This window comes from Thalassophryne amazonica, chromosome 13 (assembly GCF_902500255.1).
Source record: "Thalassophryne amazonica chromosome 13, fThaAma1.1, whole genome shotgun sequence".
Taxonomy (NCBI): domain Eukaryota; kingdom Metazoa; phylum Chordata; class Actinopteri; order Batrachoidiformes; family Batrachoididae; genus Thalassophryne; species Thalassophryne amazonica.
This window is the reverse complement of record NC_047115.1, coordinates 43,307,785-43,331,879: the sequence shown is the minus strand read 5'-3', so window position 1 is coordinate 43,331,879 and position 24,095 is coordinate 43,307,785. Positions and strand designations below refer to the sequence as shown.

The window sequence follows — 24,095 nt, the reverse complement described above, 5'->3', positions numbered from 1 at the left end:
TTACCAAGCAAGCTAAGCTAACAGGCTAATCTCAGTTTGGAAATTTAGTAAATCATATTTTTGGGGATGAGACAATAGTTTTTATAACATGTGGCTTTGATGTGGGCATTAAAAATTATGACCCATTTATTTTCTCAATAATCACTAATGGTATCAAGCTACCTTTAGCAGCTAAAAGTGCTAACACCATTAGCATCCAAAATTAAGTCACACCATAATTTCTCTCACTGCAAAACTGGAACACAGAGGTCCTACATGAGCCCTTACGACAATTAACCACACAACAAAATATATTTTTACAGATATTTGTAATAAACTGCTCAGAAAAGACAGACAATGTCCTCCAAACAGTTAGCTTCTAAACCTAGCAGCCTCTGTGTGACGCACTAGCTGTCACTCAAAGCGACCATGCCCCTAATTATGCATAACTTTATGAGTTTAAAGGAGACCTGCATTGAAAAAAATGCAGTCAGATTTTTTGAACAAAAAATGACTTACATTTACACATGAGATCCTTCTGAATGTAGTAAAGTAAATTTGCAAGCCCAGATCTGTCATTCAACGGGGAAATCTTCATTTGAAAATGACAAATTTACAGCTAACATTTAGCCCTCCGCAAATTGTCCCTCTCATCATGGACGCTGCCGAGACGTCACGGACAAGACCCTCTCCCAGCATGCATTGCGCCAATTGTAATTTGTGGATTTACGTCAGTTTGCATCTGCACCTTTTTCTTGTCTTATACGGAAGGATCTACTTTTTTTAAAACTTCATATTGTCTTGCGGCACGTTGGGTGAGTACACATTTCTTTTATTTGTGCTTGAAAATTATTTTGGGGGACTTTTTCATACGCCTGTTTGATTGAGTGGTGTCGCAATGAAAATCTACTGTCTTTCACCTCCGGTACCATCGCGGGATATGGAGGTGAGACCCGCAAAGAATCCCAGTCATTAAAAATATATAAACCTCTCTCAGCGTCCATGGAGCTCTGGGGCTCCGATTGCCGAGACGTGCGGTGCTGTGGATTTTGCCGCAAGAAGTCTGTCCTTGCAGCAACAGGTGTACCGGCCGCTTCGCATTAAAACAGCGAGCGTAATCTCAGGACTTGTGCCAAGTGTGCTGCAGCTCCATTCAGTAGACAGAGAGGTGATGCCGGTGTTGTGCGCTGAATCTGACACAACACCGGCTGCAAAGCAGACACGGGCTGTGTGAGTGGCCCGCGTCGACGGTTAACGAGCTCGTTAACGAGCCCGCAGACTTAATAAGCGCAGCGGAGGCAGAGAGCGGGAGAGGAAGAACGGCGCCCGCTGTCGATGTCGTTGCTGATCTGAGCACACAGATCTGTATCTCACATTCATTGCAGCTTACTTTTGGATGTTGAAACCAGGACGTGTATAAGTAACATTACTAACAGATAAAATCAATTTCAATGCGTGATCGGACTGAAGGCGGGAGCGCGTTGTCTTGTCCCTGACGTCATGGAAATGATACGGCAGTACAAACTGTTTTCACAGAGGGCTAAATTTTAGCTGCAAATTTGTCATTTTTAAACGAAGATTTCTCCGCTGAATTACAAATTTGGGCTTACAGATTTACTTTACTGCATTCACAAGGGTCTTATAAATACATATCAGCTATTTCTATCTGAAATCTGACCACATTTATTTCAATGCAGGTCTACTTTAAACCTCTTAAACTAGGGAGCTATTCAAAAATACATCCTGTACAGCACAGGGAGAGGGAATGTTGCTACACAGACCAAAACGGTTATTTAAAAAAAATAAATAAATCAGACTGTAAACACGTTTAATTCAGCTTGAAAGTTGGACATTTTAACATGGACGTCTTTGGGAACCTTCTCCAGCCTCATGCGGCCCGTCAAGGAAATGCAACTTTTCTTCTTCCCGCTGTGTATCATTTTGGATCGGCGAAGGTTCCCACTTGATAGCAACTACTAAACAGTGTAGCGGACAGCAACCAATTCCTCTTCTTATTTTTTTAAAGTTTCCTTGCTGCGCTACAAAATGCAGAAGACTGATGTCCCTTTTGGGCTACTGTATTAACATCGTGGTGCAACATGGCAGCCTGCTTGAGGAGAGCCATGCCCATGTAGATTTAAACTAAGGGCTCATACTAAGCTTATAAAAGCACAGCAATCTGTTGTTGCAGGGTAATTATACACTAATAATTAGACAGTTATACATATTCCATATGGCTAGATTCCATTTCTGCTAATAAACACACCTAACTCTTACACACTGTGGCTTTAAATGAATGTGTCGCCACTAAACACTGAGAAAAGACTCACCTGTCAGTCTCTCCACATTGTCGATCCACTGATTCTTCATGGTGTCAAAGTGCTCATAGGCCGCTTTGTTTCCAGGATTCTTCAACAAGATCCGAGCAGCAGAAGTCACCTGGATGCCAAGGAACACATGACTCTCAGACTGCGCAGACCAGACTAAAGCCACATACGTAGCTTATCCATGGATGCAATTATGCAAATAATGGAAGCTAGCACAAATAGAAACACCTGAGGCGTGAGCTCCCTGGCATGTTTCACTGCAGCATGAATCCCCTCTACTGTTGACTTATTGGCTGTTCCCACGGCAGCAGCCTTCTCAGCAGTTGCACCCAGACGACCTGTGTGAGCCTCAAAGTTCCCTGCACGCTCCTCAAATACCTGCAATGAGTTACAACACAGCGAGTGTACGTGACACATGTAAACGTACAGAATGTAGCAAAATTTAGCTGAGAAAAAGGAATGCAAAATTGCTGCAAAATAATATCAAAATATCAATTCTGAATTTCACAGAATTTACAATAAAAAAATGCAAAATATTAAAGGCCAAAATAAATATTATTTAAACTGAATTAATCTGAGTAATGTCTACCAGGGCTTTACAAAAACATGTTGATTCATTCATTATTTATTGGTTACTACCTGGTTAACTATCTGGTTGCTGTTTTTGTGGAATCATGCATTGGCCTGCAAAATGTACAAACATTCTGCAGTTTATTTTTATTAATCTGAACATTTAATACATTTTTTAAAAACTAAAATATAAAACTCCTTATTCATAATTATACTTCTCTATACTGCCTCTGCTGTGGCAACCCTGAACAAAATTGAGGGCAGCCGAAACACAAACAACATAATTATACAGCCCCAAATGAGAAAAAGTTGGCACATGGAAAATGAAATTAGTAAAAAAAAAAAAAAAAAAAAAAAAAAAAAAAAAAAAAATTTAAAATTCAGTTTTACTTTGACATTTACTTTGACTTCTATTTTATTACAGACAGTATAAATGCAAGATGTTTCATGTTTTATGCAGTCAACTTCATTTCATTTGTTAATTTCTATTCATTCCTACATTTAAGGTCTGCAACCTATCCCCAAAAAAGTTGAAATGAGGACAATTTAAGGCTAGAAATGAAAAAAAAAAAAAAAAAAAAAAATACATATACATATATATATATATATATATATATATATATATATATATATATATATATATATATATATACATATACATATATATATATATATATATATATATATATATATATAAAAATCATGACTAAAAAGTACACATTGCCTCACACCACCCACTAGAGAGGGACATTTTTCATTATTATTATTTCAAAATAAAATATTTTAAAATATTATATAAAAGATGTATTTAGAGAAGGAGGAGGTTAAGTTTTCGCCCGTTTGTTTGTCTGTTTGTGAACAGCCTGGAGCCCACAATTTTTCATATGTCGTTATGAAATTTTTACTGAAGATTCATATCTTGATAGACAAGACATGATTCAATTTTCAAGATAATAGGTCGAAGGTCAAAGTCAGGAAAAATCCCTATCTTTAACATTAAAAAAAATATTCAAAAAGTCATAAGATCAAATGTCTTCAATATACCCTTTATCGCCTGACAAAGTTTGATCCTGATCTAAACCAGGTTACAGATTTTGTGGCCCTTAAAATTTTACATTGAAAACCCCATTTAACGTATATTTTACATTATATCTTATTCAATCGTGCCCCAGTCACTCTCATATTTGAAAGTGAGGTGCAGACTGGCACTCACTATTGCCTGACAAAGTTTGAGCTGGATTGTAGATTTTGTGGATATTTGAATTTAATGTTGAAAAGCGCATTTGGTGCACATTTTGTATTATATCTCAGTCAAAAGTGCCTCAATCACTCTCACAATGAGGTGCAAACTGGGCACTCTCCATGAATAGACTACGTTTGATCCACATCTGATCTATATTGCGGATTGCGCAGATATTTGATTTTAACATTGAAAAGCCCTTTTGATCTCTATTTTGTATTATATTTTAGCTTATGAAACCTCACTTCTAACAGGACTTTGACCTTGAAAATCTTTTCCAAGGTAAAAATTTGTGGAATTGGAAACTAGTGTTGGCAGATGTTTGAGCTTTACGAGCACAGTGCTCTAGCTATTATTATTATCATTATTATTGTTACTAGTTACTGTGCAGGTATCGTCCTTTGGCTGTACAAAGTGCTGATTGCAGCAGCCAGTGTTGCTGGATTTCAAACATTACTGACCTCCTCTCTGTTCGGGGCGTCAGGAGGAGCAGTCGCAGAAACAGCCAGCAGTTTGATGGGGGTGGTGGTGTCGCTGAAAACATCAGAAACTTCTTGGGTCATCACCTCTTGCATGTGCTGCCTCAAGTCCTGGCAGAAGCAGAGCTTCACTTATTAATCCACTAGGTGGAGCTCTGAATCAACACTTTCATTGAATGGCGATTCCTCATTAAGAAAAATGGATGTCACTGAACTACCTTGAGGCTGTCTTGTAGCTGAGCGGCCGTAGCTCGTGCATGAGGTGCCTCAGCCTCGCCCTTGCTAGCCATGTCCGCCAACGACGCTGTGAGAGCCTCCGTTCGGTCACAGCGCCCCAACATGTCCTGACGATACGGACCAAGCAGGCCTCCTGCCAGCCTCCTGCCTTCCCCCACCATGCCTCTGATGGCTGCCTGACCTGAAGAAAGACGTAGGCCAGAAGTCAGTCTTATATTTCCTTGCATGGCGGTAAAAACGTAGGGATGATGGCGCAATTATTTTTTGTCATGACATCCAGTGTTTCTATGTGATATTTACAGTTTGATTCAGGGAGCAGATTAAAGTGGTGGGACACACTATCATCAGCCCTTAACATCCCAATAGAATCACAGAATGTAGGTGAACAGAGCCAAATTAAAATATAGCAAATGGTGATACTTGAGATATTATTTAAATTTTAGAAATAAAATATCTATTTTAATAAAGGACTTTTTCACTTTTTCAAAACAAACAAAAAAATAATAATAATAATGTGGGGGCACTGAACTTCAGCCCAGGAATGCCCGTATATTAATCTGTCCCTGGTTTGGTTGATGACACAGTGGATAGGTACCTTCGTAGAACTGTAGGATCTCACACTCTGCTCCCACAAGAAAGCATGGGAGAAAACAGGGAGCAATGAAAGTGTAAAAGAGAAATTCAGCAACAGACACCATGCAAAACAAGATCAAAAGTGCTCAGACAATACAGTGACACTCTATACTCGAGACAGTGTTACGTCACGGTCTAGTTCACTATTAATAAGAAATCTTAAGTCATGTCAATAAATTAGCCATTTGATTCTATGCATTAGCACAGGGTTGGACCTTTGTTGTTGACTGATCCTATAGCCAAAATCAGATCATTTCTTCCCATGCGTAGACCCAACATACCAGCAAAGTTTGATCAAAATCATTCTGAAGATATCTTGCTAAGATACAACCCCAATTCCAGTGAAGTTGGGACGTTGTGTAAAACGTAAATAAAAACAGAATACAATGATTTGCAAATCCTCTTCAACCTATATTCAATTGAATACACCACAAAGACAAAATATTTAATATTCAAATTGATAAACTTTATTGTTTTTGTGCAAATATTTGCTCTTTTTGAAATGATGCCTGCAACACATTTCAAAAAAGCTGGGACAGTGGTATGTTTACCACTGTGTTACATCACCTTTCCTTCTAACAACACTCAATAAGCGTTTGGGAACTGAGGACACTAATTGTTGAAGCTTTGTAGGTGGAATTCTTTCCCATTCCTGCTTGATGTACGACTTCAGTTCTTCAACAGTCCGGGGTCTCCATTGTCGTATTTTGCGCTTCATAATGTGCCACACATTTTCAATGGGCAACAGATCTGGACTGCAGACAGGCCAGTCTAGTACCCGCACTCTTTTACTAAGAAGCCATGCTGTTGTAACACGTGCAGAATGTGGTTTGGCAGTGTCTTGCTGAAATAAGCAGGGACGTCCCAGAAAAAGACGTTGCTTGGATGGCAGCATGCGTTGCTCCAAAACCTGGATGTACCTTTCAGTGTTGATGGTGCCATCACAGATATGTAAGTTGCCCATGCGATGGGCACTAACACACCCCATACCATCACAGATGCTGGCTTTGAGCTTTGCACTGGTAACAATCTGGATGGTCTTTTTTCTCTTTTGTCCAGAGGACACGACGTCCATGATTTCCAAAAACAATTTTAAATGTGGACTCATCAGACCACAGCACACTTTTCCACTTTGCATCTGTCCATTTCAAATGAGCTCAGGCCCAGAGAAGGTTTCTGGATGTTGATGTATGGCTTTCACTTTGCATGGCAGAGTTTTAACTTGCACTTGTAGATGTAGCGACAAACTGTGTTAACTGACAATGGTTTTCTGAAAGTGTTCCTGAGCCCACACGGTAAGAACCTTTACACAATGATGTTGGTTTTTAATGCAGTGCTGCCTGAGGGATCGAAAGTCACAGGCATTCAATGTTGGTTTTCGGCCTTGCCACTTATGTGTAGAAAGTTCTCCAGTTTCTCTGAATCTTCTGATTATATTATGGACTGTAGATGAATCCCTAAATTCCTTGCAGTTGAACATTGAGAAATATTGTTCTTAAACAATTGGTGGACTATTTTTTCATACAGTTGTTCACAAAGTGGTGATCCTCACCCCATCTTTGCTTGTGAACGGCTGAGCCTTTTGGGGATGCTCCTTTTATACCCAATCATGACACTCACCTGTTTCCAATTAGGTATTCTTTGAGTATTCATCAACTTTCCCAGTCTTTTGTTGCCCTGTCCCAACTTTTTTGAAATGTGTTGCATGCATCCATTTCAAAATGTGCAAATATTTTCACAAAAACAAAAAAGTCTATCAGTTTGAACATTAAATATTTTGTCTTTGTGGTGTGTTCAACTGAATATAGGTTGAAGAGGATTTGCAAATCATTGTATTCTATTTTTATTTACATTTTACACAACGTCCCAACTTCACTGGAATTGGGACTGTACATACAACCATAGTAGATCACAGTGATCAGAAGCATGTATACCTCTAAGGGGGTTTCCAATACCTGGTCATACGCTGAATGACTGTCAGCCTAATCAGTAAGTCAGTTTGTCCATCAGAGAACAATCTAAGGGTCTTGAAGGAAATGGGTTCAATTAGAAGATAAATATTTGGCTGTTCGAACCTTCTGCGGCAAACAGGTGGGCACTTTGGAGATCAGAGGTGGGACAAAGTCACCATCAAGTCACTCTCAAGTCATGAATCAGCAAGTCCAAATTCAAGTTTCAAGTCATAATGACCACCAATTGTTTCCAAGCTGACTTGAGACTTCACTTGGGACTTGCAAATTGATGACTTGACAGTGACTTTGTCCCACCTCTGTTGGAGAGTTGGGGATAGACTGGTTGTCTGCCTGAGTGGTTGCCATCATGGACCCAAGGCGGATCTCTAGTCTAGTGGATGTGGCAACGCGCAGTACCAGTGCATGCTCCCAGAACCTGATCTGACCAACCTCCTTGTGGGCCACAAAGGCATACAACAAACATGGATGATCAGAATATATAGTTAACTACCAAGCTACTTAGTCATCATTTAACTGGACTCACCAATCCCTCTATCGTCCACCCCGGGGTTGTTGACCCATCGCAGTGCTTGTTCCATCTTGCCTTCCAGGGTGACAGCCGGCTTCGCGGGTCTCATGTTGGCCACAGCACGGTTGGTCTTGGACTGCAGGTTGAGTAGCGCTGCCCCGACCTGTTTAGCCAAAGCCCGTGCCTCCGGACTGTCGCCTTTACCCCTGAGACAAACACAAATTGCAAGACTCTATGTCAAAGAGAGAGAAAGAGAAAACAAACCCTGGCAACTGGTGTAAAAATTAGCCATTAAATAGAATTTTGACAATAGACAAATATAGAAGAACTAGAAATGTGATTCATCTTGTGACTGTGTGGCACTAAGGGGGCAGCACCACCATCACCGAATGGTGCAACATACAGCAAGTCAGCCGAAGAGTGAGCAAACATCCTGTTATGTCAAAGTGGACTCAAACAGGTTCTTTACCTGTTTTATACATGTACTACTTTATTTATCTGGTTCTGTGGTGTAAATAAGCCTCTGTGCTGCCTGGAAAATACCGTTTAACTGAATCGCCACAGACATGTTTTAGCTGTGCATGGGGTATTCTTTAAAAAAAGAATCTGGTGAAAAACATCTTTCCTAAAGTGATTATTTGAAGTTTTGTTTGTCTTTACGTTTTTAAGAAAATTAAGACAAACTGTTACACCCATGAGAAGAAGCTAAAAATAAGAAATGTGGCATTTTTTTTCCAGTTTATTTATGAATTTTTGCCAGAGATCTGAATATAAATAACTGATTTTGAATACTTTCTGCTCCATACATGCAAGACTGATGCACAAATTTCCAAATCTTTCCATGCAAAGACATACTTTTAAGCATTAAAAGTAAAATAAAAAAAAATAAAAAAAAAAAGTAAAAAGGGGGAGGTGATGGTCTAGTGGTTAAGGTGTTGGGCTTGAGTCCAGAAGATCATGGGTTCAAATCCCCCCCTGACTGGAAAATCACTAAGGGCCCTTGGGCAAGGCCTTTAATCCCCTATTGCTCCCGGTGTGTAGTGAGCACCTTGTATGGCAGCACCCTGACATTGGAGAGAGCTTTGAGCATCTGATGCAGATGGAAAAGCGCTATATAAATGCAGTCCATTTACCATTTATTTACCATTACACTGCTGTAACTAACTGAATGGTGTTAAGCTCAGAGCCGTCCATAGACATTCTGCCCCTAATTTATTACTTCAAGGTAAGAAGATATACTTCTTTTAAAAATCAAAAGTAGTAAGCCCTATTAATTTACTTTCTTGATTTCACAAAGATAAATAATACAAATTTAAATAAAATGTAAATAGTTAAAAAATTGAATTAAAAAAAATTAATAAATGAATGTGCTCTTTTGTTGTCGGGTGACTGGTTTGCACTGGTTTAGCATATTTGGGAGCACTTCCAGACCCTGTCAGTAGTGGCGCACGGCTCCCCATAGTGACACACACACACACACACACACACACACACACACACACACACACACACACACACACACACACACACACACACACACACACACACACACACACACACACACACACACACACACACACACACACACACACATATAATACATACACAGTATAGACGGTCAGAAACCAAATGTGGGCAACAAGGTCACACTGATGTCCCTGGTATTTGTCATCCATAAAGGGAAATACTCTGTCTGGCTCACATCACAGGGCACGCCATCATTTTTTCATTGGTTTATCTCAGATTTTAACACGTGAATGGTACTCAAATGGATATAGTCGTTAGTTGGTGGAATGTACTAGAAATAGAAATAGATTACTTTTCCACACCCATGTGTGATCTCCAACAATAGTTTATCGGCTCTTCTGGAACATTTCATTGATGTACTTATTATTCTTTGCTCAGGATTTCCTGGCCTTGGACATTCATTCATAATAAGTCATAGAGTGTTTGTACTTCTATATCTAAAAAGCCAAATATGTCAGACTATCTGTCCCAGATAAGAAAATGAATAACAATCCCTAAAACCATCCTGTGTAGTTGCACAGTCCCACTTTTTTTTTTTTTAATGTGGAGCCAAACTGCATTTGGTATTTAGTTTTCAGCTGTTTAGGTCTAGTGTCCTTTTAGGGACAATAAATGCACACCCAGTGCAAAAAACATTTACTGACTCATGTTGCTGTGCATGTTGTAAATAAACTGTTCCAAAGCCACTTAAATGCTCTCTACAAAAGAGACAAATTGGATTATAAAGAATTATTGCAACAAGCAAGACTTTAAAATACTTCACATGTAAAATTCTGTGGCATTTCTTGCTTACCCAGTTAAAAAACTGTTACTGAACCACAACCAAAGATCCGTACTGTCCACACCACATTCAGTTACAGTGCATCCAGACAGTATTCACAGTGCTTCACTTTTTATGCATTTTGTTATGTTACAGCCATATTCCAAAATAGATGAAATTAATTTTTTTACTCAAAATTCTAGACACAACACCCCATAATAACAATGTGATTTTTTAAATATATTTTTGTAAATGTATTAAAAATAAAAACACAAGAAATCACGTGTGCATAATTTCAACTTATTCAATTGATTTCATTTATACAGCACGAAATCACAACAGAGCTGCCTCAATGCACTTCACACAAGTAAGGTCTAACTTTACCAATGTAAGTATTCACAGCCTTTGCCATGAAGCTCAAAACTGAGCTCAGGTGCATCCTGTTTCCACTGATCATTCTGGAGATGTTTCTACAGCTTATTGGAGTCCACCTGGGGTAAATTCAGTTGATTGGATATGATTTGGAAAGGCAGACACCTGTCTACATATAAGGTCCCACAGTTGACAGTGCATATCAGAGCACAAACCAAGCATGAAGTCAAAGAATCATCTGTAGACCTCTGAGACAGGATTGTGTCATGTATGGAGGAAACCAGGCACCATTGCTACATGGTGGTGGCAGTATCATGCTGCAGGGATGTTTTTCAGCGGTAGTGTACCTGCCAACATTTGACGTTACCAATGCAGGACACCCACGCGTGGCTGTGAGTGCCAATGCTGCAAATCATAACTAGGGGATTCCGGGGGCATGCCGGGACTCACACAACTGTGGGACTAATGGGCATCCCACACACACTCATGTGGGATGCGGGACACGGGGGTAAATCCTGCTCAATGCAAGACGGTTGGCAGCTCTGTAGCAGGAACTGGGAGACTATTTGAAGGGAAAAATTAATACAGAAATGTACAGAGACAGCCTGGATGAAAACCTGCTCCAGAGCGCTCTTGACCTCAGACTGGGGTGATGGTTCATCTTTCAGCAGGACAATGACCCAAAGCACCCAGCCAAGATATCAAAGAAGTGGCTTCAGGACAGCTCTGTGAATGTCCTTGAGTGGTCCAGCCAGAGCCCAAACCTGAATCTGACTGAACATCGAGAGATCTGAAAATTGTTGTGCACCGACGCTCCCCATCCAACCTGATGGAGCTTGAGAGGTGCTGTAAAGAAGAATGAACAAAACTTCCCAAAGGTAGGTGCTTGTGGCATCATATTCAAGAAGACTTGAGGCTGTAATTACTGCCAAAGGTGCATCAACAAAGTTTTGAGCAAAGGCTGTGAATACTTACGTACGAGTGATTTCTTAGTTTTCAATTTTAATAAATTTACAAAAAAAGTTTTTTTTACAGTTTTTTTTTTCCTCTGTCCGCATATATAGTAATGGTAAATGCCACACTGGCAGAACCATTTATGAACATTAATACGCATATATGCAATTTATTCTTGCAAGACAGAAGGTATATAGTGCATGAGTGAATGTGGTGTGTGTGTGAGACCCCCATCCGCCCTTCAGCCTACAACATCCTACTCAAAGCCAACCGACAGCTTCTATCACGAAGCGCCAACCACCAAAACAACACAAAGACAGACAAGAATGAGAGACAAGTGGTGAAGACAATAACTGTGACGTGAGACACCGAGGAAACGGGGGCCAGTTAAGGCAGCCCCCGCAGCCACCGGGCAGCACAGCAAACCAACAGGGGAGCGGCCCGACAGCGCCGGAACGCACCCCCAACAACACCCCCCTACGGGGTCACAGGGAGCCGCCCCAAACCCAAGGGAAGCACACAGGTCGCTGGCATGGGCCCATCAATAGGGGGAGCCCCAGAACCACGCCACCCGGGCGTGTTATCATGTTATCCTTATGGGGTGTTGTGATCAGAATTTTGAGGGAAAAAATAAATTTACTCCATTTTGGAATAAGACTGTAACATAAAAAATGTGGGAAAAGTGAAGAGCTGTGAATACTTTCCAGGTGCACTGCAGAAAACGTATGGTAGGACTGATGCCCAGGCTTGACAGGCAACAACATAATTCACAGGCAGATAAAATGCTTCACCTACTGGTGGTAGAATGTTGCAGTTTTTGGCCTAAAAAAGAGGGTCTAACAATTAAACACAGCACTGAAAAGAACATCAGCGACCGCACGTATCGGTGTACATATCAAGAGGGAGGCGAGGGAAAACATACTGTTTGCGTAGCTCCGCAAGTCTGGCAGTGAGGCCTACAATCTCACTGATTGAGCGAAGAATGTCGTCCCGTTCTTTGGGGTCTTCACACAAATCAGCAATCCGTTTGGCCTCTGCTAGTAATGCTCTGATGTTCTCCTCCCCTTCAGGACCACCATTAGGATCAGCCAGCCAGGCCTAAGGAGAGAGCATACATCGTTTAGTTCACATTTGATGACACGGGCAGCAACAAAACAGGCAAATTTTTCCTATAGTGTTCAACCTGCTACTAAGTACACTGTAAGAAGAAGAAAAAGTTGAGTCCAATATACGCCCTGAGGGTTATTGGTGCCTAGTAGTGATCCTATCCCTCTGAGCTGCCTCAGCATTTTCTACTATGTGTTCTACCTATGGCTACTACTTACCTTAACTACCTGCACTACTATGTTTTTGAGTGGTTGTATGTGTCAGTAGGACAATTTCACTCTTGGGAAATCAACAATTATCCCTGTGGAACCTCTAGGGTTATACTGAGAATTAGTTTTGTGGTTAGCGTTTGGGTTCAGGTTAGGTTTAGGGTTATAGCTAAGGATAGCCCTAGGGTTAGGGTTAGGGATTGTGTTAGAGTTAAAGTTGGGCTTAGATTTTGCCTTAGGGTTTAAAATATGTCTGGAGTTTCACTTGTGATATATGCAGTCTTGATTTTGGTGTCAACTTATACCCAAAATACCAAACAATTATATTCTACATTACAACATCATAAACTGAAAGGCATTCAACTGTGACAGGTGAAATACAGCGAGGGTCCATTTCATCAGGATCATTTAATTGGGGATAAAGTTTTAAGGGTCTGCAAAAGACAAAGTTCAAAACAGATGTATGTATCCAGTCTATTTGAAGAAAAAATGTTTTGTTAGATGCAAAAGAATAATTTCAACTCAAGAGCTATCCAAGCCTCAGGTACTGGTTACTGAGATCTGAGTTGCTGGTGATTTTTATTTATTTACTTATTTATTTATTATGGAGGGGGTGTTATTATGGTAATGCTTCCGTTTTTGACAAAGTGTTCCCTTATGGCCAACAGTATATTATACGTACTCATCTTACAAAAAAATTTGCACCGAAATCAAGTGTATGTGTGATATGAAATTTATTCATTTATTTATCTCAAAGTTTTGAATTTGTTCTGCAGTTACGTGGGTCAGTAAATTATTCTTGTCATCGCACAGGTTGTAAAATTGATGAAAAAGACACCAAAAGAGAGCTTTACCCCTACAATAATAATTTTCTTTTTTTTCCACGGTAATTTTCACATCTGCTAACATAAAACTACAACCATTTGTTTTGTTGTATTTGACCTGTGCAGCATCCAGCCTCCTGGCAATGGCCTGCTTAGCATTGATTAGAGCCTCCAGTCTGCGGGCGGCACCGTCCACCTTCCCAAACAGCAGGTCTAAGCCCTGCGAACACTGGCCTGCACGCTGCATACACCCTGGAGATGGGCCTTGACCTCTATCAGAAACAACAAGACAACATACAGTGACAAACATAATGCAAGAACACAGTAAAATAAAGTGTCTGCTTTTATCACCTGGCTCGAAGATCTACCACCTGATCGGTCATTTGCCCCAGAGCCTTGGTGGTTGCCAGTATGTCTTTCCTCTCCTTCCCGGCACACAGCTCTCCCACCTTACCGGCCTCGTCCAGTATCACGCGCAGTGCCACCTCACCGGGGTCTCCTTAGGAATGTCGGTAACCCACCAGATAAGATTCCATTAACATTTAAGGCTTGGTTTTACGGTTTTAGTAGAAATTACAACTCCAGGTACCTGGTGGTGCATGAGGGTCTTTGAGCCAGGTTTTAGCTTGTGTCATTTTCAATTCAATTAAAGCCAAAGATCTCTTCAAAGCCTCCATATCCTGATGTTAAAGAGAAAACACAGCTTTGTCTATATGATGTCACAACAGCAGTGAACATTCATAACCTACTTACAGCATTTCAAAGAAGGTTGGTGTTTAAATTCTTTATCAGTGCCTTCCACACTAAAGATTAATCTCAGCAAAGATCATCAAACCTTTACTTTTAAATATTAACCCTCAAAAACAATAGTGGCCTGAAAGCACATCCAGCACCCTCTAAGTTGCTTCTACGATGTTCCATTATGACTGTTTCTCAGCAAAATGAAAGCATGCTGTTAAGTTTCTCCTGAGGAAAATGAGAACAAGCACATAAAATATCAGATCGCTTTGAGTTAAACCAGACCGTCATCCATGGATGTGTTAAATTTGAAAGTCCTCTGTAATTGGACATGAGACTTGTAGTTGGTTTAGTTTATGAGATTGTGCCCCTTTTAGCTTTTAACTGTGGCAACAGACACATATTTTATTGTTTCTAATCATCATTTCTGAACTTGAGAATGCCCAGACTTGAAGCAAAGTAATTTCCATGAAATTTGAGCTTTTTCTGTTAGTTTAAACAAAAGAAATGACTCTTATTACGTGCTCAAGAGCAACACAGGCTGTAAAGAATCTCTCTCTCTCTGCTGCTGCTGCTTTAAAAGCTATTTCTGCTAATATATATATATATATATATATATATATATATATATATATATATATATATATATATATATATATAAACAGGGTTGGGTAGGATTACTTAGAAATGCAATCCTAAAGTAATCAGATTACAAGTAATCCAAATGTATGTACATACATACATGTAATCCACATGTATTCTTTCAAAGTAATCCTACCCAACCTTGTATATAAAGTGTTAAACATAAAATTACAATATGAAAATAAAATATTAAAATTAGGGTTGGGACAAATTGTACTGGTTGACTACAACTAGCTAGTACACGTGTATTCAATTTACTGAGATAATTTAATGTTTTCATTTTCACTGTGGTTCATAGACAATGTACCCAAAGTCCATGATCACTTTTATTTCCTCACATCAAGAGTCCACCAAAACTTAACACTCCCAAGAATGTGAGAATAAGCACAAATTTGCATTTCCAAGAAAGCAGCGGTAGCGCTGATATGAGGAATCAAAAGTCATGTTGCAGCAATGAGCCTGTTTTTGAAGAATAAGGAAGTCGGCACCATGCCACAGAAGGCAAATACACAGTAAAAAAAAAAAACAAGCGCGAGAGAGCAAACTAAGAAAAAATTGCAAATCCATGTTTTAATTTGTATTCCTTGTATATATATATTAACCCCTTCTAAGCCTGTATATCCCATCGATGGGAAATTTCACTTTTTATTTGTGAGATACTGACAAGCCAAAATGAGGCAGGTGGTAGGGGGTTTTAACTTAAAGTCAATTCGGAGTTTCACTGCTTAGATTTAAGCTCATTAATTTATCGTATAAAATTTACATTTTTTTTACACATAATATATATTATTTTTATTTTATAATTTATTTTTATGTATAATTTATCATTTTACATGCATTTATATTCCCCAAACAAGCCACTTTATTGATTTTAATTTTTGTTTTGAGTCATCCAACTGAACCCAAATGATTTACAAAAACAGACATTTTTGGAGTTTAAAATCTAAAGAAACAAACCACTTTTTAATTTTTTTAAAGAAGTTGTAAAAGGAGAATGCGGCATTCAGTGCTGCTGATTGTTGGTCTGTGAACACCAGCCAGACTGAAGGCGCTTCACAGTTCACTCACAGGGTACGTTCACAGCAAACACAAGCACTCAAACAGATGACTGTCTGCAGAGAGACATGCAGTGTTACAGGTCTGACCAGCAAAACAGATCTTAACTTCACAGTTTTAGATTCTCATGGCATGGTCAAACTCATGTGCCCCCAAATGAACCCAGCCACCATGTGGATTTGCATAAAACAATACGTATAACATATTTTTTGTCCAACTATTGCTCGGTCACAAAGCAGTGCATCTGGAAAGTATTCACAGTGCTTCACTTTTTCCACATTTGATGTTGCAGCCTTATTCCAAAATTGATTAATTTTGTTCCTCAAAATTCTACACACAATACCCCATAATGACAATGTAAAAAAGTTATTTTTTTTAGATTTTTGCAAGTTTGTTAAAAAATAAACAAAACAACAACAACAAAAATTAAGAAATCACGTGTACATAAGTATTCAGAGCTCAAAATTGACCTCAGGGGCATCCTGTTTCCACTGATCATCCTTGAGATGTTTCTACAGCTTAATTAGAGTCCACCTGGAGTAAATTCAGTTGACTGGACATGATTTAGAAAGGCACCTGTCTACTTATAAGGTCCCACAGTCGACAGTGCATGTCAGAGCACAAACCAAGCATGAAGTCAAAGGAATTGTCTGTTAACCTCCAAGACAGGATTATCTTGAGGCACAAATCTGGGGAAGGGTATAGAAACATTTCTGCTGGCTTCCATCATCTGTAAATGGAAGAAGCTCAGATCCGCCAGGACTCTTCCTAGAGCTGGACGCCTGTATAAACTGAGCAATCAGGGGAGAAGGGCCTTAGTCAGGGAGGGAATCAAAAACCTGATGTTCACTCTGTCAGAGCTCCAGCATTCCTCTGTGGAGAGAGGCGAACCTTCCAGGAGGACAACCACCTCTGCAGCAATCCACCAATCAGGCCTGTATGGTAGAGTGGCCAGACAGAAGCCACTCCTTAATGAAAGGCACATGGCAGCCCACCTGGAGTTTGGCAAAAGGCACCTGAAGGACAATGAAACCATGAGAAACAAAATTCTCTGATGAGACAAACATTGAACTCTGTGATGTGAATGCCAGGCATCATGTTTGGAGGTTAGCCAAATACTGTGGGGATGTTTTTCAGCAGCAGGAACTTGGAGACTAGTCAGGATTGAGGAAAAGATGAATGCAGCAATGTTCAGAGACATCCTGGATGAAAACCTGCTCCAGAGTGCTCTTGACCTCAAACTCAGGCGACGGTTCATCTTTCAGCAGGACAATGACTCTAAGCACACAGCCAAGATATCAAAGGAGTGGATTCAGGGCAACTCTGTGAATGTCTTTGAGTGGCCCAGCCAGAGGCCAGACCTGAATCTGATTGAACATCTCTGGAGAGATCTGAAAATGACTGTGCACCGACGCTCCCCATCCAGCCTGATGGAGCTTGAGAGGTGCTGCAAAGATGAATGGACAAAACTGTCCAAAGATAAGTGCACCAAGCTTGTGGCATCATATTCAAGAAGACTTGAGGCTGTAATTGCTGTAAAGTATTAAGCAAAGGCCATGAATGCTCAAGTACATTTTTACATTTTTAACAAATTTGCAAAAAAAACAACAAAAAAAAAATTTCAGGTTGTTAATATTGTGTGTAGAATTTTGACAGAAAAAAATTAATTTCATCCATTTTGGAATAAGGCTGTAACATAACAAAATGTGGAAAAAATGAAGTGGTGTGAATACTTCCTGGATGCACTGTAAATATGATCAACACGATAAACTGTCAGTGAACTGCTGAAGCTGTTTGTGGTATGAAAACATGTAATTTGACAAATGTCATCTGTTTGAAGCCATTTGACTCAAACGGACCTACACAGTAAATACAGGGTTAAATTAACACTGCACCAAGTGCATTTGGACCCATTCAGAATAGTCTTAAGTCACCTCACATCGTAGTGTAAATTAGCTCATTTGATCAAGAGGCGATTTAACCAAATCTATACTCAAACAAAAATATAAATGCAACACTTTTGCTTTCATTCCCACTTTTCAAGCACTGAAGTAAAAGATTTCAGCACACAAAAAGACTTATTTCTCTCACATTTTGCTCATTAATTTGTTTTACAACCGTAATGCTCCTTGAATGTCATTCCTGAGAATTTGGCAGTGTATCCAGCCAGTCAACTGCAAACTATGTTTAACAATGACAGCCTACAACTACCACATTTGGCTCTTTCACCCCATAAAGATCTTTTTTTCAGGATCATTTGCACACTTTAAAGTGGCTTTTTATTTACTGTGACTGGCACAGTGCAACAGTCACACTGTTTAACCAGCATCTTTACGTTACACACCAACTCAGATGGATTTGGCAAACATGACGGGCTCTCTAACTCCGATTTTAACAAATTTGTGAATACAATTTGAGGAAATAAACTTTTTGTCTGCATGGAGGGGGGTGGGTGTGTTGGCTGTGTCGGGTGAGTTGTGTGTGTGTATGTCGGGTGAGTTGCGTGTGTGGGAGGGGTTGTGTGTGTGTGTCGGGTGAGTTGCGTGTGTGGGAGGGGTTGTGTGTGTGTGTCGGGTGAGTTGCGTGTGTGGGAGGGGTTGTGTGTGTGTGTTGGGTGAGTTGCGTGTGTGGGAGGGGTTGTGTGTGTGTGTCGGGTGAGTTGCGTGTGTGGGAGGGGTTGGTGTGTGTGTCGGGTGAGTTGCGTGTGTGGGAGGGGTTGTGTGTGTGTGTTGGGTGAGTTGCGTGTGTGGGAGGGGTTGTGTGTGTGTGTCGGGTGAGTTGCGTGTGTGGGAGGGGTTGTGTGTGTGTGTCGGGTGAGTTGAGTGTGTGGGAGGGGTTGTGTGTGTGTGTCGGGTGAGTTGCGTGTGTGGGAGGGGTTGTGTGTGTGTGTCGGGTGAGTTGCGTGTGTGGGAGGGGTTGTGTGTGTGTGTCGGGTGAGTTGCGGTGTGGGAGGGGTTGTGTGTGTGTGTCGGGTGAGTTGGTGTGTGGGAGGGGTTGTGTGTGTGTGTCGGGTGAGTTGAGTGTGTGGGAGGGGTTGTGTGTGTGTGTCGGGTGAGTTGCGTGTGTGGGAGGGGTTGTGTGTGTGTCGGGTGAGTTGCGTGTGTGGGAGGGGTTGTGTGTGTGTCGGGTGAGTTGCGTGTGTGGGAGGGGTTGTGTGTGTCGGGTGAGTTGCGTGTGTGGGAGGGGTTGTGTGTGTCGGGTGAATTGCGTGTGTGGGAGGGGTTGTGTGTGTGTTTCAGGTGAGTTGTGTGTGTGGGAGGGGTTGTGTGTGTGTGTCAGGTGAGTTGTGTGTGTGTGTCAGGTGAGTTGTGTGTGTATCGGGTGAGTTGCGTGTGTGTCAGATGAGTTGCGTGTACGGGAGGGGTTGTGTCTGTATGTGTGTGTTGGGTGAGTTGCGTGTGTGGGAGGGATTGTGTGTGTGTGTGTGTGTGTGTCAGGTCAGTTGCATGTGTGGGAGGGGTTTGTGTGTGTGTGTGTCGGATGAGTTGCGTGTACGGGAGGGGTTGTGTCTGTATGTGTGTGTTGGGTGAGTTGCGTGTGTGGGAGGGATTGTGTGTGTGTGTGTGTGTGTCAGGTGAGTTGCATGTGTGGGAGGGGTTTTGTGTGTGTGTGTGTGTGTGTGTGTGTCAGGTAGGGATGGGTATCGAGAACTGGTTCTTTTCGGTTTTCGTTAAGAAATGACTCGATCCACCGAAATCAATAACCTTTTTGCTTAACGATTCCCTTATCGGTTCTTCAGAGTGGTCATTGTTTTTGGGGTGTTTGTCAGAAAAATGATAATTTCTCTACATTGATACAGACCCTGCAGCAGGTCTGTAATCAACTTTTCTGCAGCACGGCGTTGTTTTGAACCTTGAACCAATCAAAGCAGTGATTCACAGATTGAAGCAGTGCTTCAATTTGCTGCTTCGTTGATTGATTGTTTTATTTTGCTTCTGAAACAGTTGACAGATGTATTTTATAACTTAAAAACGGGACAGATGCTAACGAGTTAGCATGTCTATGGCATTTTCAATGTTAAAGTTAGCATTAAGCTGTTCGCATCTCAGCATGTTTGCGTGCATGTTTCCTGTATAATAATTAATGGCTCAGCGTTTGTTGTCGTAAAAGAGTCAAATTGTATTTTTTTTTTTTTATTCATATATTAATAATAATAGCAACAACAGCAATAATAGTAATAATAACTCATAATAACTAATAATGCTACAATTTTAGAGAAAGAGAAAAAGAATCCGATGAAACAAAACACAACAGAAAAGATAAAACCCAACTAACAATGAAGTTGCGTGTGTCGGAGGAGTTGTGTGTATGTGTGTGTTGGGTGAGTTGTGTGTGTGGGAGGGGTTTTGTGTGTGTGTCGGGTGAGTTGCATGTGTGGGAGGGGTTGTGTGTGTGTGTGTCTGTGTGTGTAGAGTGAGTTGCGCGTGCGGGTTTGTGTATAATTGTTTTGAAATGTCCTCAAATTTAAAGGTGACAAAAGAGATGATTTTAGTGGGTTGTTTCTGATGAAACAACATAATTGGTGGTGGGGAAGGGAGGGCGGGTACATTTTTTTCCCCTTGAAAAAAGAGAAAAAGAAAAAGGCCTCAGTTTTGAATGAGGCTGCATGTACTTGTCGCAGTGTTAATCTAACACTGCTAAATTTACTGTGCGGAGGCAAACAGATGCAAGTGATAAAATAAACACAGCCATTGTTCAACAGCTTATAAGCATCTAGAGACATATATTGTTTTTGTCTGTCACACATACAGTTTGCATGCTGCAGCACTGCAGAGCGGGAGAGAAACACGCTTACCTTCTACAAGGAGGAAAAGAATGGAGGAGGAAGGTAAAGAAAGAAAAGAAAAACCAGGAGTTATGCTACAAAAAAATCAAGAGTTACGCAACTGAGCAAAAAAAGTGGAGACGTGAAATAAAGAATGAAATTGTGCAGCACAGGGGGACTTGTGGGTCACACTTTGTTTAGCTCAGAACAGCAACGTGTGTGCGTGCAAACAGAAACTTAAGACCAAAAAGTAAGATTTCGGTGAGATTTTGGTTTTAAGGTGGGACTTTTTTCCGCAGTGATAATGGCAGTTGGTACCTTATTAGCCCACGCATCTTCATCCCACGTGGTAAGCTGCAGGACTCTTATGATCTCATTGATTTCAGCACTCATCTTTTCAAAGATAAACCTTCTGTTCCTCTCTGCCTCCTCCACGCCGGCACCACGACTACTCTTGGTTGTGACAAAAATCTTGATGGCTGTGGATGGACACCCAAGTACTTTTGTGATTACCGTCATAAAGGTTGTAAACAATACAAAAAGCCATTCATCAAGGTAGGAGATGGGTCATGATTTTGGAAGACTGGGAATTATTTTAAGTGTTGGGTGTTGTGGAAAACAATAATTATCTAAGTTTTGGGGTGGATTTTGTATAAAGCCACACTCTTTCACATTTTTTTCCATTTCAACAATTCTTTCTGGATTAGTGATACTCTGTGGTAGTATTTAATGTTTTAAATTCATGGTCTGAATCACATTCTTTGTTCTTGCTCAAAGTGTGATGTCCAGTTATCACTAGAGCACTCAAAAAGTATATACATTTTCAGGAAACTTGGTGGAAGGCATGTGTAATACCTCCGTCACAGTAGAGGACGAATGAAAGTTCAGCCCACATTCCGGAAGTGTCGAGGTGCATTCAAGGATGTCGGACAGCATTTTGAGAGCAGCCAAAATAGTCTGGCAGATTCCTGTTGCCGCCCCGAATGTTTTTTACATGTGCTAAACAGTCGAGGTGGAAAAATAGCGAACGGCAGTCGGAATGCAGTCTGACCGCAATCTGGCTGAAATCTAACTATTCGTACGGCATGAAAACAGTATTTGAAGCATTCTGATAGCGTTCGAGGGGCAGTTCAAAATGATCCGCCATTTTGGATCCTGGCCGAAAGTCCCAAATGTTCCTGAACGCACCAGTAGAGCACCCCGAGTGCTGCTCAAGTATTTTTCCTCGACCCGCACTCGGAGCGCACTCGGACCGTAATGTAAGTGCATTCGTTATATTCTGACTGTAGTCTGACAGCTGTCTGGGTGATCCTAATGTGTTCCACCCACATTTGTACCGACTTATAATATATGTATACAAGGAGGAATATATATCCCCTTTTGCCCATTTGTTTTGACTGATTCATGTTATGTAATACTCTGGTTTTGTTTCTTATTTATCCTCTGTGTCTTATTATCTGGTTGTGTTCTGGTAGTCATGCTTTTACTTTTACACTTTAATCTGTTTCTGTTCTGTTCTAGTTTCAGTTATTATCATAGATCTTCTGGTTTCCCGCTTTTTAGATTAGTCACGTTAACTATTGTTTGTCAAGCATGTCATGTTTTGCACCGTTGGTTTTTCTGTTATGTAGTTATCTTGCCCCACTTCACTTGGCTTTTGTCTCACTGCACTCGCTCAACTCTCTTCTCCCTTCTTTGCTTCACCGGACCACATCCCCTTCCAGAACCTTCACTAACACCTGCCTCTTGTTCCACTAATTACACCACCTGTTATTTAAGCTCTCACAGTCCGTCACTTCCCTGCCAGTTTGTTAGTATCTCATATCTACATTCCAGCCTTCTTATTCAAGTCCTGTTTTGCTCTCTGCCGTGTTTTGACCTCGCTTTGTGACCCGGATTTTGTCTCTGCCTCAGCCCTTGTAATTAGTCTGTCAGTGTATTTGTAACCTGCTTGTTTTGACTGCATTTTTGCCTGACCCTTGTCTGCATTTTTGCATCAGTGCCTGACTACCTGTGTACCATACCCTTGTCTGCTTCAACGATAAAGTCATCTTTTTATTCCTACATCATGTCTGTGAGTCTGCATCCTGTGGCCGGCCGTTTTTTGTGGCTCCCCGCCTCGGCACCTGTCAATATGGATCCAAAAAGTATGGGATCAAATGGGGAAAATCACATCCACATTAAGGCTCCAAAAATACATTTTTGTTGGACGACGGAGCCCTGCTATGGCTTTGTTAATGTGTGTCCCCCATCTGACCTTTACCTTTTGCCCCCTCTACACATGCCACATTATCACCCTTACTGTGATACATGCTGCACTTTTTTGGTCTTTTCTTTTCTTTAAAGTAGACCTGCATTGAAATAAATATGGTCAGATTTCAGAAAGAAATAGCTGATATGTATTTATAAGACCCTTGTGAATGCAGTAAAGTAAATCTGTAAGCCCAAATTTGTAATTCAGCGGAGAAATCTTCGTTTAAAAATGACAAATTTGCAGCTAAAATTTAGCCCTCTATGAAAACAGTTTGTACAGCCGTATCATTTCCATGACGTCAGGGACAAGACGACGCGCTCCCGCCTTCAGTCCGATCCCGCATTGAAATTGATTTTATCTGTTAGTAATGTTACTTATACACGTCCTGGTTTCAACATCCAAAAGTAAGCTGCAATGAATGTGAGATACAGATCTGTGTGCTCAGATCAGCAACGACATCGACAGCGGGTGCCGTTCTTCCTCTCCCGCTCTCTGCCTCCGCTGCGCTTATTAAGTCTGCGGGCTCGTTAATGAGCTCGTTAACCGCAGACACGGGCCGCTCACACAGCCCGTGTCTGCTTTGCAGCCGGTGTTGTGTCAGATTCAGCGCACAACACCGGCATCACCTCTCTGTCTTGGCACAAGTCCTGAGATTACGCTCGCTGTTTTAATGCGAAGCGGCCGGTACACCTGTTGCTGCAAGGACAGACTTCTTGCGGCAAAATCCACAGCACTGCACGTCTCGGCAGTCGGAACCCCAGAGCTCCATGGATGCTGAGAGAGGTTTATATATTTTTAATGACTGGGATTCTTTGCGGGTCTCACCTCCATATCCCGCGATGGTACCGGAGGCGAAAGACAGTAGATTTTTATTGCGACACCACTCAATCAAACGGGCGTATGAAAAAGTCCCCCAAAATAATTTTCAAGCACAAATAAAA

At 41.0% G+C, this 24,095-nt stretch overlaps 1 protein-coding gene across 4 annotated transcripts in view; it reads right to left on the bottom strand.

The window, feature by feature from the left end:
* Positions 1 to 24,095, bottom strand: part of LOC117523261 (vinculin-like) — a 127,356-nt gene that overhangs the window by 19,808 nt on the left and 83,453 nt on the right. Inside the window, exons 6-17 of one of the 4 annotated variants that reach the window (XM_034184724.1) lie at positions 21,219 to 21,379; positions 20,931 to 20,933; positions 14,289 to 14,379; positions 14,051 to 14,198; positions 13,818 to 13,971; positions 12,482 to 12,657; positions 7,962 to 8,152; positions 5,428 to 5,454; positions 4,814 to 5,013; positions 4,578 to 4,706; positions 2,535 to 2,684; positions 2,310 to 2,418 (exon numbers count right to left, since the gene is read on the bottom strand). In XM_034184724.1, coding sequence (XP_034040615.1) covers positions 2,310 to 2,418; positions 2,535 to 2,684; positions 4,578 to 4,706; positions 4,814 to 5,013; positions 5,428 to 5,454; positions 7,962 to 8,152; positions 12,482 to 12,657; positions 13,818 to 13,971; positions 14,051 to 14,198; positions 14,289 to 14,379; positions 20,931 to 20,933; positions 21,219 to 21,379 — 1,539 coding nt within the window. The remainder of the gene's footprint in view (positions 1 to 2,309; positions 2,419 to 2,534; positions 2,685 to 4,577; positions 4,707 to 4,813; positions 5,014 to 5,427; positions 5,455 to 7,961; positions 8,153 to 12,481; positions 12,658 to 13,817; positions 13,972 to 14,050; positions 14,199 to 14,288; positions 14,380 to 20,930; positions 20,934 to 21,218; positions 21,380 to 24,095) is intronic. The other 3 variants (XM_034184725.1, XM_034184726.1, XM_034184727.1) reach the window with 3 other exon arrangements.